Consider the following 15,872-nt stretch of genomic DNA (forward strand, 5'->3'; position numbering starts at 1 on the left):
ATCTCTTGGCATCCTCCTGCAACTCCCCCTGCAACTCCCATCAACATGGCTGCGCAGCGTCAAATGGCGCCGCTTTGCGATGACATCACGACGTTACGCAGCATCACGTTGCCATAAAAACGTGGCGTCACATGACGCCTCGGCACCATAAGGCATCCTGTTGTTATGGCAACTTCACGCCGCGTAAGAACGTGCCGTCACCTGTGCCTGTTGTCGTGGCTACCGCGGCACCATCTGACGCCGCAAAGCCATGTTGACAGAGTTGCAGGGGGAGATGCCGGCAGGATGTCCGGAGGAGGCCCGGAGGGTGCCGGCAGACGCCGACGCCGGTAAGTGATACATTGTTTTTACATTTATCTCTGGGATAGCCTTCAGTAGAAGGTGGCAACCCTGATTATATTATGTGCACCAATTCCCCTACTGACGCTCCCCAAGTCGCAAGCTAAACCAGAGAAAAATACTTTTATACATAGGTACAGGATGCAAAAACTCTGGTTTTGTGCCAACATTTCCTGGATACATAGACTCCTATATGTCTGCTTATCTTTACCTGTGTACATAATTCATAGTCATATTCAGCTCAGAAATACAATGTATTTTTTTCTTTTTCCTGTAGACTAGAAACGGATTTGCGGAGCTACTGAACCGCCCACAAGGAAAGGATGATGAGTATGTGAAAAATTCAGAGATGTATCGGTGGCTTCTTTCAGGTGAGTAGAGTGTTTGGTATGATCAGAGAAAATGGTAATAAATATTAAGACATATCCATAGAATATCATCATAGATTCATAGCCATTAATTGAGGTCCTTTCAAACCTTTACTATCCGTGCAATGCGTTGGTACACAATGCATTTATGACTCTGTTTTGCAGAGAAAAGCTATATAACCCTTAACCGTGCAGAATTCACCCATATTTGCAACCTTCAAACAGACAAACATGTCCCCCTCATCGCCACTGCAGTGCCTAGGCGCCATTCTTGTTTCTCCCTAACCCTGCTTCTTTTGTTCTGTAGCTTCTCAAAAACAACTTTACTTCATATAGCGGATAATAGCGCTTTTCTCATTATAGGAGAAATGTGTCACAATTACAATTTAGTTGTACATAGAATTTTACCGTCACGGTCCCTGACCCCAACAAGCTTACAATTTCTGTTTGGTGCCTGGGGACACAGGGAGATATAGGGAATTGGTCACAACGTAGGGTTGCCAGGTGTCCAGTATTGAACCGGACTGTCCTGTATTTGGACACTCTGTCCAGTAAATAATTAGCGCTAATATTGGACATGTATGTGTATACCGGTATTACCTCTCTGGACATAGCGACCTGACCGGCTTGGGGTGGAGGAGCGGGGGTGGGGGGCGATAGATTTCCCAGAGCAGGGAGAGAGCAGGGCTGCTAGGGTGCTGGGCAGTTTCCTCCATCCTGATTGGCTGCTGCTGGGTAATGCAGCCAATCAGGAGGAAGTGTAGGAGCCTGGGGGTGGGGCCAAGGAGAGGAGGCAGCAGGGAGCGGAGAAGTATGTGTGTGTGTGTGTGTGTGTTTCCTGTTTCAAATTTATTGTGAGAGCCTATATCCCGTGAGCCGATCCTTCAGCTCTGCAGTTAGGCCTGAAACTGTTCTCATGAGCCTGAAACAAAGAGGCACGTTTACAAGGGTATCTGAATAGGCAAGCAAAAGAGATACAGTATACAACATATCCATTCTTTGGTTCCTCATCTGCTTATTCTACAGTGCAGTAAAGAAACTGTATTCTACTGTATGTCTTTATTTATATAGCGCCATTAATGTACATAGCACTTCACAGTAGTAATACAATCATAAATAACAAATAATACAAATAACAGGTCATGGGAATAAGTACTTCAGACATAAAAGTAACATTTCAGAAGAGGAGTCCCTGCTCTGAAGAGCTTACAATCTAATTGAAGTCTATATATGTCAATATTCATATACAACATATGTATTTATCATGCTGTGTTCCTAGGACCCCCCCTGTTCTTGTGTACGTCATCCTATTTTTCGCACCGGATGGTCCCACTAACGATCAAGCTTCAGATGTTTTCTATAAAGTTATGGAACTGCTAAATATGAAACTCGGCCAATATGAACTGGAACCACGAAGCATCCGATCTGGCAGTGAGTTACTTTCTGAATAGGAGCTCTCTGCGGGGTCTTCCCTTTATCTTCTGATATACTGTATGGGTATGCTAAGTGAACACAATTTATACAGCTTGTTCCAGACCCTCAAAATCAAATATATTCTGGGCATGGTGTGCAAAAGGACACCTTAAATGTTACTTACTGTGCTTATACACGTTACTATAATCACACTATATATATATATATATATTATATATATATATATATATATATATATATATATATATATATATATATATATATATATACATATATATATATATATATATATACAGTGTTCGACAAACCTATACATTTGCTCGCCCCGGGCGAGTGGATTTAACCCCCGGGCGAATAAATATTGGCCCAAAAGCACACGTTTGGTACTAGGTGGCGAGTAGATTTTTTTGTGTGGCGAGTAGATTTTTTGGTGATTTGTCAACCACTGTATATATATATATATATATATATATATATATATATATATATATATATATATATATATATATATATATATATATACACATACATACAGTGGTTGACAAATCACCAAAAAATCTACTCGCCACACAAAAAAATCTACTCGCCACCTAGTACCAAACGTGTGCTGCTTGGGCCAATATTTACTCACCCGGGGGTTAAATCCACTCGCCCGGGGCGAGCAAATGTATAGGTTTGTCGAACACTGTATATATATATATATATATATATATATATATATATATATATATATATATATATATATCAGACAGACAATCTCAGGAAGCTCTAACCCCAGATGCACATGGATGAACTATGCATCTTTAATTTAGCATCATGCAAACATCTGTACCCATCTCATCATAATAATCACTTTCCTGATCTAAATATGGGAGTTGACCCAAGGTAAAGGTAGCCCTGGTTTTTTACAGCTCCTCAAATGTTGTTTTTTTTTTCGTCTTTAGGTTCTGAACCACCAGCCCTCAGAACAACAACACCTGTACCCAGCACAACACCCATTACAGCACCTGAGTCCAGTACATCACTAGGGTCTGAGACAACCATGTCTGCAGCTAGTACAATCACGCCTGGATTTAGCACAACATCTGAATCCAGTACACCCACACTGAGGGAGAGTACAGTATCTGGGACTGACACCATCACATCTGGCATGAGCACAACTTTTGGAGTCAGCACAACACCCGGAGCCAGCACAACACCCGGAGCCAGCACAACACCCGGAGCCAGCACAACACCCGGAGCCAGCACAACATCCGGGGCCAGCACAATAGCCGAACCCATCATAATACCCGAACCCATCATAATACCCGGAGCCAGCACAACAACACCCAGAGCCAGCACAACAACACCCGGAGCCAGCACAACAACACTCGGAGCCAGCACAACAACACCCGGAGCCAGCACAACAACACCCGGAGCCAGCACAACAACACCCGGAGCCAGCACAACAACACCCGGAGCCAGCACAACAACACCCGGAGCCAGCACAACAACACCCAGAGCCAGCACAACAACACCCGGAGCCAGCACAACAACACCCGGAGCCAGCACAACAACACCCGGAGCCAGCACAACAACACCCGGAGCCAGCACAACAACACCCGGAGCCAGCACAACAACACCCGGAGCCAGCACAACAACACCCGGAGCCAGCACAACAACACCCGGAGCCAGCACAACAACACCAGGAGCCAGCACAACAACACCCAGAGCCAGCACAACACCCGGAGCCAGCACAACAACACCAGGAGCCAGCACAACAAGATTTGGAGCTCCTACAACAACCATATATAATATAAGCAGCGAACCAACAACCAGCTCCACATCTGGGATTAGCAAAGTACCTACAACATCAAGTTCAGCAAAAACAACGCCATACACCGGGGAGCTTTATTATCAAATCCTACAATTCAAAATTATAAATCGTGAATTCAGTCAAGCTGACGGAAACGAGACCCTGATGCGATACATCGAGATAAGGGCAAGTTATCCCTTTATGTTTTAGGGATTCTCAGGAGTAGTACTACCACCCCCGTAGGTTCATGCTCCCCAGTTACAAACGGCCGAATCATGATTGTAAGGAAAAGGTGACAAAGTGACCTCTACATTTGAATTTAAATTGTAAAAGATTTAGGACACACCACGTCATCCCCTGATGACCCCGGCCATATGGTTGACAAGAATACTTGTCTGGGATATTTAACATTAGATGTCTCAGGGATGGGGGACGGGGGCCAAGGGGTGAGTGCTGCAAGTAACCTCGGGAGGATGTTTAGTCAGATTTCCCGTTAGGCGGCAAAATTTGGGGGCGGCAAAAATTTTCGCCCCCATATAATTATGTAGGCAAGTGCCTGGGGGTTTGGGGGGATTTTTAAATCCGCCGGTGGGCATGGATTATTCTGTATTGCAGGGGCACATATGATAGGCTGTATAAGTAATGAAGCAATATATGTTGTTTCTATTACTGCGTTCCTGCCCTCGCCCCTCCACCCACTGAGGGAGGGACATGGGCAAGATACAATGAGCATACATGTTTGGGACATTAACATGAAAAGGTGCAGTTGCAGCAGTAAGCCGTTCCTTGTTGCAAAAAGGGATAAGCAAATATTCTGCTACAAAAATGTTCAGAATCAAGTTTCCTCAGGTTGCATGCGCTGTTTAAACCTTGATATTGTCTCCGCAGGTCCTGGGCATATTCCAGAACAAAACTAACAACATTAGGGCTGTGAGGTGCTTAGGATTCACGTGAGTGTTTACTGTCACTGTACCCTTTATTACAAGGCTGTCCTGTGGTGATCTTGCCTCTTTCTAACTTCCACTGTATTACATTTAAGGATTTGTGTTTTTTTTTTCTTTTTAAAAGACCGGTCTCTCCAGGACCAAAGTGAACTAATGGCAGTGGAATATTTAATAGATGACCATGTAGGCGATTAATGCCTATTTTAAAAGAAATGGAAAAATAGAAGTTCTGTATTTTAAATAATTCTTTACAAATCTTGTAATATTTCCATGGTGCACAGATACCATGAATTGTTTTTTTTTTAGTCTTTATGTCATGACTTTTGGGTGTAAGACTCGCACACGTTGCATGGTGTTTTCTCCTGTTTTATGTATCTCTGGTAGCTTTGTAATTTGTAATGAAACATTTGTCATTTTTATACAATATGCTTGAATTTGTTTTTTTTAATTTAAATGTATATATTTCGCCATCGGTTTTCGATGGAGATTCAGACGCAGGCTCAAGTTTTGCTCTCCTGGCCCCCCTCCCCACCCCCTGCTCTCTTTATTCATAGTGGATATTCATTTTCACATAATACAAACAAATATAATTATCAATACCTTTCTAACGAAGCCAACTACACTGATAAGTTGTGTCAGACGGCCCTACAACTTTCTTTTTTTTCCTTCCGTTTATCTTCTCCTCTTCATTGCCCACTTCCTTAATTTCCAAGTTTATAACCTTGTGTGTATTTGCTCATACAGAAGGGGATCCGTGTATGTCTACCTAGTCCTAGAGTTCATCTCCGAATCTCCAACTAACCAGGAGATTGTGGACGCTTTCTATAACTTTGTGAGACAGATGAATATGACAGGTGAACTCTCTCTTGGAGAGTTAGTGCTGAGCCGTCAAGGTATCAGATCTGGAGGTGAGTGAAGACAAATAAATATTTAAAGAATTAAATGTTGTCTGTAAGAGGCATAGATCATGGAAATACTGCATGTCAGCCACTTGTATATCACTTGCATACTATATAACATACATGTGCCATGTGCTTGAAGGAAGTATTGCACATATACACATACTTCTATTCAGTCAGTGCCAACATTAATTACAATAAGTGAATGAAACATAAAGACGCATGATAGAAAGAGGAATCCCTACTGCAGAGATAGCAGAGGCAGCACACCATCCAAAATACATGATAGAGCTGTTGCTATTTCCATGTATTGTGAAAATGTGGAAATCTAATAAGACGTATCGGTTATTTATCCTTTCATATTTTGACCCAACGTTCCTTCATTATTTGCACCTTACGCAATAAATAATACGTTTTCAAGTATAGAATGACGGGTTATCGTAATTCTGACCCTACATCGTATTCTGCAGTGAGACAGTGATCGAGGTGCTATTAAATAGAGAACTGGTACTGTGTTTGATATCCAGAGTGCCAGATTACGTTGCAGAATAGGGAGAAGCTCGTTGCACTCGTGTAAAAAAGCAGAGGCTCTTGTAACCCCCCAAAAAGTATACATTTTTCATATCAATTTGTAAGTTAGCAGAACTCTGTAGTGTGCCATCCCATTTCAGTCTCTGCTTTAGACCGATGTCCTATGATGGTGGCAGGAGAGATACAGTCGCATTTTAAGGCCGCAATTATAGTGTCCAACATCAGTGCGTCATCATGCACGCCGCGAACAAAAGGCCGTACCTCTATGAGGCAGGCCATAGAGTGCGTAACCAAGAGCAACAGCGCGCGACCAAGAGCGCAATTTTTTAAAATACAAATGGATTTGTTTTTGCAGCGCGATGGGCGCGTCACGTGAACGGTTCAACCAACGAGGGCGAACCGCTTACGTGACGTCACGGCCACGCCTCCAGCTATAGTGCATGTTTCGCGCGCACGGGCACTATAATTGTGGCCTTAGTCTGCTGCTTAGTGAGGACTCGGATCAATGAATCATTGGATTGGAAGGAATAACACTTTGCAGATCAATGCGCTGCTAGCACCTCCAGAACTGAAGGTGTTAAAAAGAGCAGTCCCACGTAGCACACACAAAATATATTTTATTTGAAAGATTTATCAATGTCATTTACTTCCTTAGAAAAAATGCAATCACTCATAACGAGAAATGTACTTTTTTCCTGTCCTTTAAAGAGGCAATCCAATCGCTTTTTTGTTTTTTAAAGCTGCAGTTCAAGCAATATCCTACATGTTTTTTTTTAATAAATCAGTACTATGAGAAAATACTTGTAGCATACCAAAACAAATAATGTATTATAATGTAACAAGCATTTTTTGTTTCTGTAGCAACCATTTACAAAGTCACATCCCCTTCCTTTTCTGAAACAGGCTCTGGCACACCCCGGGTTGAGCCCTGCCCTCTCTCTAGCAGTGCACCAATTGTATCTAGTGACTGCCTGGTCAAATAATCTTCCTCACAGAACTTTGCATCTTGGGTATTCTTCTGCTGCACTGACAGTCATTTAGTAAACCCCTGAGCCAAATCTTCGCCGATCGATCGCAGCTTGAACTGCAGCTTTAATATTTATTTTGATTTTTTTACACAGCCTTGAAGCAGAACCCCATTCATTTCAACTCTGGGGATCCCATACTTCCAGATACTTAGTTAGCTCCAAAGGGTGTGCCAATATCTCTGCTTTTTAAAGCTCTGCGCCTTGTGGGCAAATAGGAAGCTTCATGACATCACGGCTTCCTATTGGCCCGCAGGGCGTGGGAGCTTTGAAAAGCAGTAATAATGTGAACCCTGCGTGGACCCTGCTACCCAGCCAGAGCGGCTTCGGCACCCCCAAGGGAGATATGAAATCTCCAGAAGCATGGGGTCTCTGGGGTCTCAGAGCATGGGGTCTCTGGGGTCTCAGAGCTTGTATGAATGGGGTTTAGCTCCGAAGACCCCCTGCTTCAATCCTGTGTAAAATAAAGGGAAAAAAGTAAAAATTAAAAAAAAAAAAGCACATAAATCAAGGGAAGCCAACTCCTGTCCTCAAGGGCCACCAACAGGTCAGGTTTTCAAGTTATCCCTGTTTCAGGATAGGTGGCTCAATCAGTGGCTCAGTTGAAGACTGAGCCACTGATTGATCCACCAGTGCTGAAGCAGAGATATCCTGAAAACCTGACCTGTTGGTGGCCCTTGAGGATTGGAGTTGGCCACCCCTGGCATAAATAATCTGCAAATAATCTGCAAATATGATATTATCCCTACCATTATACTTGTGCCATATTCAACTGTGTAAATAGAGTCCAACAATTTTTCTTTTACTAAGAACTAAAAAGAAGGTTTAAACAATTTTGACTTCCGTCAGGGCTCAACAGGACAGGTCAATGAATCTTAACGACATTAAAATGAACTCTTCCTTCGCTGTATAAGTGGATAACAATACAGCGTTTAGGGAGAATACTTCCTGTAAGCATTAGTTATTAGATGTTAAGATCTTTAATCAGGGATTTAATGCATTAAATTATACGCAGCTCTTGGTCCACTGCAAACGTGATGATTGATTATTAGAGTATAGCAAGAATTGGAACAGAAGGCTGAAATTGAACAAATAATGGGTATAGGGGACTAGTATAAATGAGAACATTTCTGATAAGTAAATTGTTCACTGACAATTCTATGCAGGTGCAACACCTTCCGAGCCTACAACTACCTTAGAACCTGGATCAAGCACAGCACCCACAACCATTACTGCTACAAGCACAGCTCCTGCAACCAGCTCTACATCTGGGACTAGCACAGGACCAACAACCACATCTGGAGCTAGTACAACTCATACAGCCTCATCTGGAACAAGTACAGCAGCTGCATCCACATCTGGAATAACTACAGGGCCTACATCAACACCTGGAGTTACACATACATCCACGTCTGGAGCTAGCACACCATCAACAACCTCGTCTGGAACAAGTACAGTAGCCGCATCCACATCTGGAAAAACTACAGGGCCTGCATCAACAGCTGGAGTTACACATACATCCACGTCTGGAGCTAGCACAACATCAACAACCTCGTCTGGAACAAGTACAGCAGCCGCATCCACATCTGGAAAAACTACAGGGCCTGCATCAACACCTGGAGTTACATCCACATCTAGAGCTAGCACACCATCTACAGGATCATCTGGGCCCAGCACAGTGCCTACTACTCCATATAACGGGGAGCTTTATGCTGTACCTTTGCAATTTACAATTATAAATCGGAATTTACGTGACGCTGAAGGGAACAAGACCTTGAAGCAGTATATCGAGGAACAGGTAAGTTATCACTTATGGCTGTAAAAGGCAAGCTATACACATCTTATCAATTGTAACCACAGCATATATACCAAGGTAAATTCCATTTATAACCAAACATTTGAGATATGTCCATTTTTTTTACTTTGTCTTTCTTGAACCCATTTTTTAGACAACCCCGGAGAGCAAAAGGAAAGGTCTGTGCTTTTTCAACAAAAAGCAAAAGCCAGAGCATTTAGTAATTCATTTCAATGCACTACCAGTATCACAAAGTAACTCCTGAATCAAGGATAACCTCCCCCTTAAAATGAAGTATAGATGCCTCACTCGTTTGATTTTATATTACATATTTTATATTACATTTGTACAGTATAACTCAACTAGTGTAAAGCTACATGTATACGTTGTATGAAAAGGTTCATCTTTTTATTGTATCTGTCCACAGGTTCAACGTCCATACAAGGACAACCACAAGCACAAGCACACCATAATAAGTGCAACAGTGTTTAGATTTGCGTGAGTTTATTAGTTCTTGTGTTTCGTTTTGTTTTGAATATACTTCTATGAATACATTATTTGAGGCACAGGTAGATGAAGCGGCTTTAATCAGCGTCTCCTGTTTTGACCTCCTATTCCCTTAAGCACAATGATCCTCTTCTTTTTGTTGCTTCTCTCTTTATTTGGCTCTCTTTGGATCATTGCTAGGGAACAGGTGACCCGGGGGGGGGGCCAAAGCATGTATCCCTCGGTAGCTTCACCTTTGGCCCCCCACCCCATCTCACCTCAGCAGCCCGCTCTCCCTCTCTCCCCAGTTCAGAGGGAGTGGAGATGTTGCTGGTGTGATTGTAGCTTCTCCTCACTCCCTCAGCTCCCTAATGATAGTGCTACTCACTAGTTCTCAGTGTAAGGAGAGGAGTGGGAAAGTGTTCATCAGGGTACCGGCATTAAGAAGCTGACTGGAGGGGGTGGGGAGGACCTACCCACAGCTGCAACATCCTTTCTGCTGGTGCACCATATATGTGGGTAACGTGCAGTCCCTTGAGATACATCATGTTGCCCACCACTGCTCTGGATGATGTTCACTAAACTTCCACTATAGCTGTGAGTTTTCATTAACATGGGAATTCCAGAGAAAGGCCGTTAATTACTCTCTTTTCCATCTTCTCTATCAAATGGTATTTATATACTAGATACCAATAAATGTGTATACTCCATGATTATTGCATTGTGCTTATCCAAGCGCATTTCCGGTGTTATCGCTTATCAGTACATGTATGACACATTTTTTTGTTGACAGGCAGGGGTCACTGAAAGTCTTCGTTGCCCTATTCTTCACTTCTGATCCTCCTTCTAATCAGGAGACTGTGGACATATTCTTCGCCTTTGCGAATTCGGAGAACATGGCTCTGGGGGATCTATTGCTGGAAGCACAAAGTATCAGATCGGGAGGTACGTGAATGGAAAAAAGCATGTATTGTCTCTGAGATAAGGCACACAAAAATAGGCATATGCAAAGCTTAAATAGATGATATGAAGGCCATATATTGCAATGTATGTATTGTGACAAGCATTGTCCATTTAACTGAAAGGGCAATAGGAATTCAGGAATAACAGTGAGCCAGATGTGCACTAACTCATTTTGGTTCTTATCTCAAAAATATCTACAGATGCAACAGTTCTGCCTTCGTCAACTACCACTATCCCAGAAACAACATCACCAACAGTACCCACAATGATAACAACTACAGGTACACAGCTTTCCACTGAGAACACATCTGGAACAAGCTCAGCATCCAGCTCCGTCACAACCTCTGGCACACACTCAGTGTCTGGAACACAAACTACAATGTCGGCAGCATCTGGTGTCACCAGTAGTACAACAGCAAATCAGCAATCTAATACTACATCTCAGCAACCAGGTATATCCTCAGCATCAACAGCAAATCAGCAATCTGGTACTACATCTCAGCAACCAGGTATATCCTCAGCATCAACAGCAAATCAGCAATCTAGTACTACATCTCAGCATTCAGGTATATCCTCAGCATCAACAGCAAATCAACAATCTAGTACTACATCTCAGCATTCAGGTACATCCTCAGCATCAACAGCAAATCAGCAATCTGGTACTACATCTCAGCAACCAGGTATATCCTCAGCATCAACAGCAAATCAGCAATCTGGTACTACATCTCAGCAACCAGGTATATCCTCAGCATCAACAGCAAATCAGCAATCTGGTACTACATCTCAGCATTCAGGTATATCCTCAGCATCAACAGCAAATCAGCAATCTAGTACTACATCTCAGCAACCAGGTATATCCTCAGCATCAACAGCAAATCAGCAATCTAGTACTACATCTCAGCAACCAGGTATATCCTCAGCATCAACAGCAAATCAGCAATCTAGTACTACATCTCAGCAACCAGGTATATCCTCAGCTTTACCAGCAAATCAGCAATCTAGTACTACATCTCAGCAACCAGGTATATCCTCAGCATCAACAGCAAATCAGCAATCTAGTACTACATCTCAGCAACCAGGTATATCCTCAGCATCAACAAGAGATCAGCAATCTAGTACTACACCTCAGCAACCAGGTATATCCTCAGCATCAACAAGAGATCAGCAATCTACTACTACACCTCAGCAGCCAGGTATATCCTCAGCATCAACAGCAAATCAGCAATCTACTACTACACCTCAGCAACCAGGTATATCCGCAGCAGCTTTTATAATAATAATTAATTTAGGATGTTTAGGACAGGGAACTGTGGGAAAAGGGAGGCTGCAGTGTTTCATTATGAATAGGAAAAATTAATTGCCCAGTTTTTACATGATTACCAATGTTTAAATACCAGCGTCAGCTTCTTGGGTCCTTAACAAGTCATTTTGGGACCTACATATGTAGCCAAAGTTACTGTCCTCGATGCCGCAGTTTTCCCTGCACTACGGTTACAGTTCTCGTGGCCCGAGGACAGTAAGAGGCCCAGGAGGATTAACTCTGCTGGGTCTCATTCTTCTGAATGGGACTCCTGCAGCAGCATTAATCCTTTTGGGCCATGTGCAGGGAGAGAGAATACCGCTACTCACCTTTCCAGATGAGTTGTGCATCTGTCCGCATCTGTGTCACCGTCTCTCTGCCTGGGTCCGTGTCACCGCAGCGCAGGCAAGATGCAGGGTTATAATTCCCTCCCCCTGGATGACGTAGATGCCCTTATAAGGGCATATTTGGTCATCTACATCACCAAGGGGGCTAGTCAGGAAACATAACACTGTCCAGCCTAACAGAATGGGGCCTGAAGAATTTAAGGTGCAGCACTGTGTCCACTACAGTGCTATATAAGATAATCTAATTATTAATATGGCAATATACTATATCCAGAAGGTTCTGTAACATTTTATGGGACATTGTGAATGCTAAAGCATGTAATTATTATTTAGTTACCAGTTTTACTTCCTGGTTTCTAAAAGGGGATTTAAAGGCCATTCAATAGGAATTCACAAGTGATGATGTTGCAGCTTCCTATTGGCCCGAGACATGTCAGCCATTATATTTGCCCGGAGGGTTATTTAGACCTGGTAACTTCAGGGCTATGTCCCTAGAGCTGAAAATACTGCCGTTTGGCTCCGGTTCCCCACCTTGTAAAGAATACTGTTTGCCAAACCAAGAAAATCAAACTAAGATCATTTAGAAAGTCAGAGAGTTTATTTCCCCATTTCGTTATGAAACTTTTTATTTTATTTGCCGTCTCTCCAAAGGTATGGGCGTCGGAGGGACCGCTTTCCCTGGCTACGCCATCGCCCTCATTGTAATGGTTGCTTTGATAGTCGTCCTGGTTCCAATATTGATTTTTATAGTAAGTACCTGATTACTTTTTCATTCAGACACCAAATAAAGCATAAGAAAATGATATGGGATATATGCGATGCTGGATCATTGCCCAAATAATAGAATGCACCAACCTGCATCGATCATAACCCCTGAAAACAGTCGCTGTGTTACAGTATGTCAGTAAGATTAATGAAAGATTCATTCATATTTATTTTACCTATATGATTTTCTTTGGTTTGTTTCGCTTTATTTATGTAGCCGCTCCCCATTACTGTCCTTGAGGGACTCAAGTAAACTTTACTCAGTAAAGACACTGACTGACAACGACATTGATTCGGGAGAACCTGGTTCAGTTCCCGGTGTCGGCTCCTTTTGACCTTGGGAAGTCACTTTATCTCCCTGTGCCTCAGGCACCAAAAACATTGATCGTAAACTCATCTGGGCATGGGACTGCGTGTAAAAATTCTGCGTTGCGTACCGCGCACTATACTGTAATTGTGAAGCGCTTTGAGTCCCAATGGGGGGAAAAGCCCTGCATGAAATAAAAAGCTATTATTATTACATAATGGGGACTTGCAAATGCAGTAGGACATCTACAATCTAAAAGCTGTCTTCCCTATACTTGTTGACGTTCAATCAAAAAGCCAACAACAAAGAAGAGGCGAACCCCTTCAAACGCTTCTGAATTCCTTTGCACGCTGACAGAAGTACGGGGTTAAATCTGGTGTGTCGACACCTGGATGATGATGATGTTTCTTTTCTTGTCTAGGGCATAAGAAATGGCTTCTGCAAAACACTTATGGATGCCTGCATGGGAGTATGAGACCGCAGATAGTGTCTCCAGCTTGGGGGTGAGTGAAAAGCATAACGTGTGGTGACTTAAATCGTCTCACATTAAAGGTGCAGAACACAAACACACAAGGTGGACATACAGTATACATCAAAAACACACAAAAAATATTAAACATTCTAGTTTTTTTCCGTTGCTAAATTCATGATTAATCTTAAATTAAAAAAAAAACGAAAAACGCAGTTGGCTTAGATTGTAAGCTCTTCGGGGCAGGGGCTCCTTTTCCTATTGTTTTATGTCTGAAACGATTGTTTTATGTACCTGGAAGGTGCTATATAAATAAAATATATACATACATAGCTTCCCTATTTATTCTATATATGGGGAAATCACTCCTGTTTTAAAAAAAAAGAGGTCAAAGCCTATAACTTTATAAAGGCTAATCATGGAAAGCGTTTGCTTTTAAATGGATAAACAATGAACCAGAGTGTGTTGCGCTAGGTATAACTTCCACCTGAAGATAAATATTATAGAGACTTAAGTGTGGGCTTAGTATACACAGTACCATTACTTCCTTCTTCCGGGTACCAGTCCTCATACCTCTACTTTGCTTCCCTTTTATAGGCTGGTGCCCTCTTCCTGGAAGCATGTGTCCAGAAGAAAGAAGAAGCAGAAGAGAAGGAAGCAAAAGATTTGCTTAAACAAATTTATTTACAGAACTCACAATGCAGCTCTGTGAATCAAAAACCTCTTGGTTCTTTGTTGCTGCTCAAAGGTGCTGTGAGCAGTTGTTGATCAGTAATCTTTAAATAAGCCATGGCTTGAGAGTTGGGATGGCAAAAAAAAAGAAGTTTTTTGGAGCCTGCACTGTGCCCATCAACTCCCCGACCGTAGCTTATCCATTTGCCAACATTGAGCAAAACATAAGTGATGGGACCTGCATATTTGACACAGAAGACTGTAAACTAACAGGGACTGCTTCAGTTGCATCCTTCCAATAGGAGACGAGAGAGAGAGAACAATGTCATTATTTATTCTACCCCTTTCCAATCTCCACTCCCAAGATACAGAAGCCTACTCCTTCCTTCCCTTCATCATATCCCCACTCTGTGTCCTCTATCTGCCCCAATTTAACAACCAACCCATGTGTCAGACTGTGAATTCCTACCTCAATTACTCATATTGAATGTTGCCCAGACGGCTATCACTAAACATATCACTATGTTACATTATTTATAGAAACAATGCATATTTATAGTTTAGTATATAATATTATAATAAGTTCCATATTATTATTTAAAGCAGTGCAATATTTAATAGGTGTCAGTATATATATATATTTTTGGCACTAATCTGTGAGTATAATGGTCCCAGGCAGTGGTGGGAAAAAGTTAACTTTTCTGTTCATGAATTTTATGATCTGAAGCAGGGTTAGGGGCCAAACTGTAACGCCATAACAAATAAAGAGCTTACACAAACACCATACCTTGTGTCTTCTGCTTTGTTATATACTACAATCGGGAGCTATCTGTGAATTGCCAAAACATGCAAAATACATATTTCTCAAAGACAAATGCCATTGTTTTTTATGGGATGATTATCTTTGATAACTATGGTACTGTTTGTTGTACCAATCTTGCAGCCATGAGACATTGGTACACAACCCCCATTGCGATTTATCACAGATTAAAAGCACTTAAAGACTTATACAAAGATACGTCTCCTCTAAACAAACTATGTGTCAGGGACCACTAGCGATCCATGATCCTGAGCTTGCTCTAAAGTTTAGAGCCTAAACCTTAGCTTGATTTACCTTGGATTATTTTGGTAACAAGTGTAACGTACGGCACACCTCTGAGCACGTGACTTGCATATGGGACAAGGGTTAATACTCCACTCGCAAGCTGTCCCACCATTCATCTCCGCAAAGGTTCATCAAATGAATAATATCTTCCCTGAATCCATCCCAATATACCAGCTGTCACGAACAGCACACAAGGGACTTAGATATGCAACCACGGTTAATACACATGGCTACTCAAGCCAACTCACCTTTCTCCGAGTTAATAATAACCCCTTAGTCAATTACAATCATATCTAAACGCTGCCGCCACATGAGAAATTATGCAAAT

General features: G+C 42.2%; 2 protein-coding genes across 2 annotated transcripts in view; both read left to right on the forward strand.

The window, feature by feature from the left end:
• Nucleotides 1-3,226, forward strand: part of LOC142503316 (uncharacterized) — a 10,708-nt gene extending 7,482 nt beyond the window's left edge. The window contains exons 9-11 of the mRNA XM_075615467.1: nt 617-710; nt 1,987-2,138; nt 3,086-3,226. Coding sequence (XP_075471582.1) covers nt 617-710; nt 1,987-2,087 — 195 coding nt within the window. The 3' untranslated portion in view covers nt 2,088-2,138; nt 3,086-3,226. The remainder of the gene's footprint in view (nt 1-616; nt 711-1,986; nt 2,139-3,085) is intronic.
• Nucleotides 2,090-15,215, forward strand: LOC142503317 (uncharacterized). Its single transcript, XM_075615468.1, has 11 exons — nt 2,090-2,138; nt 3,086-4,122; nt 4,825-4,886; nt 5,625-5,788; nt 8,502-9,133; nt 9,558-9,628; nt 10,410-10,561; nt 10,780-11,829; nt 12,878-12,975; nt 13,720-13,801; nt 14,365-15,215. The coding sequence occupies exons 1-10, from the start codon at nt 2,090-2,092 to the stop codon at nt 13,771-13,773; spliced, it is 3,369 nt and encodes a 1,122-aa protein (XP_075471583.1). The 3' UTR covers nt 13,774-13,801; nt 14,365-15,215.
• Nucleotides 15,216-15,872: the final 657 nt, after the last annotated feature.

This window comes from Ascaphus truei, chromosome 10 (genome assembly GCF_040206685.1).
Source record: "Ascaphus truei isolate aAscTru1 chromosome 10, aAscTru1.hap1, whole genome shotgun sequence".
Classification (NCBI taxonomy): Eukaryota; Metazoa; Chordata; class Amphibia; order Anura; family Ascaphidae; genus Ascaphus; species Ascaphus truei.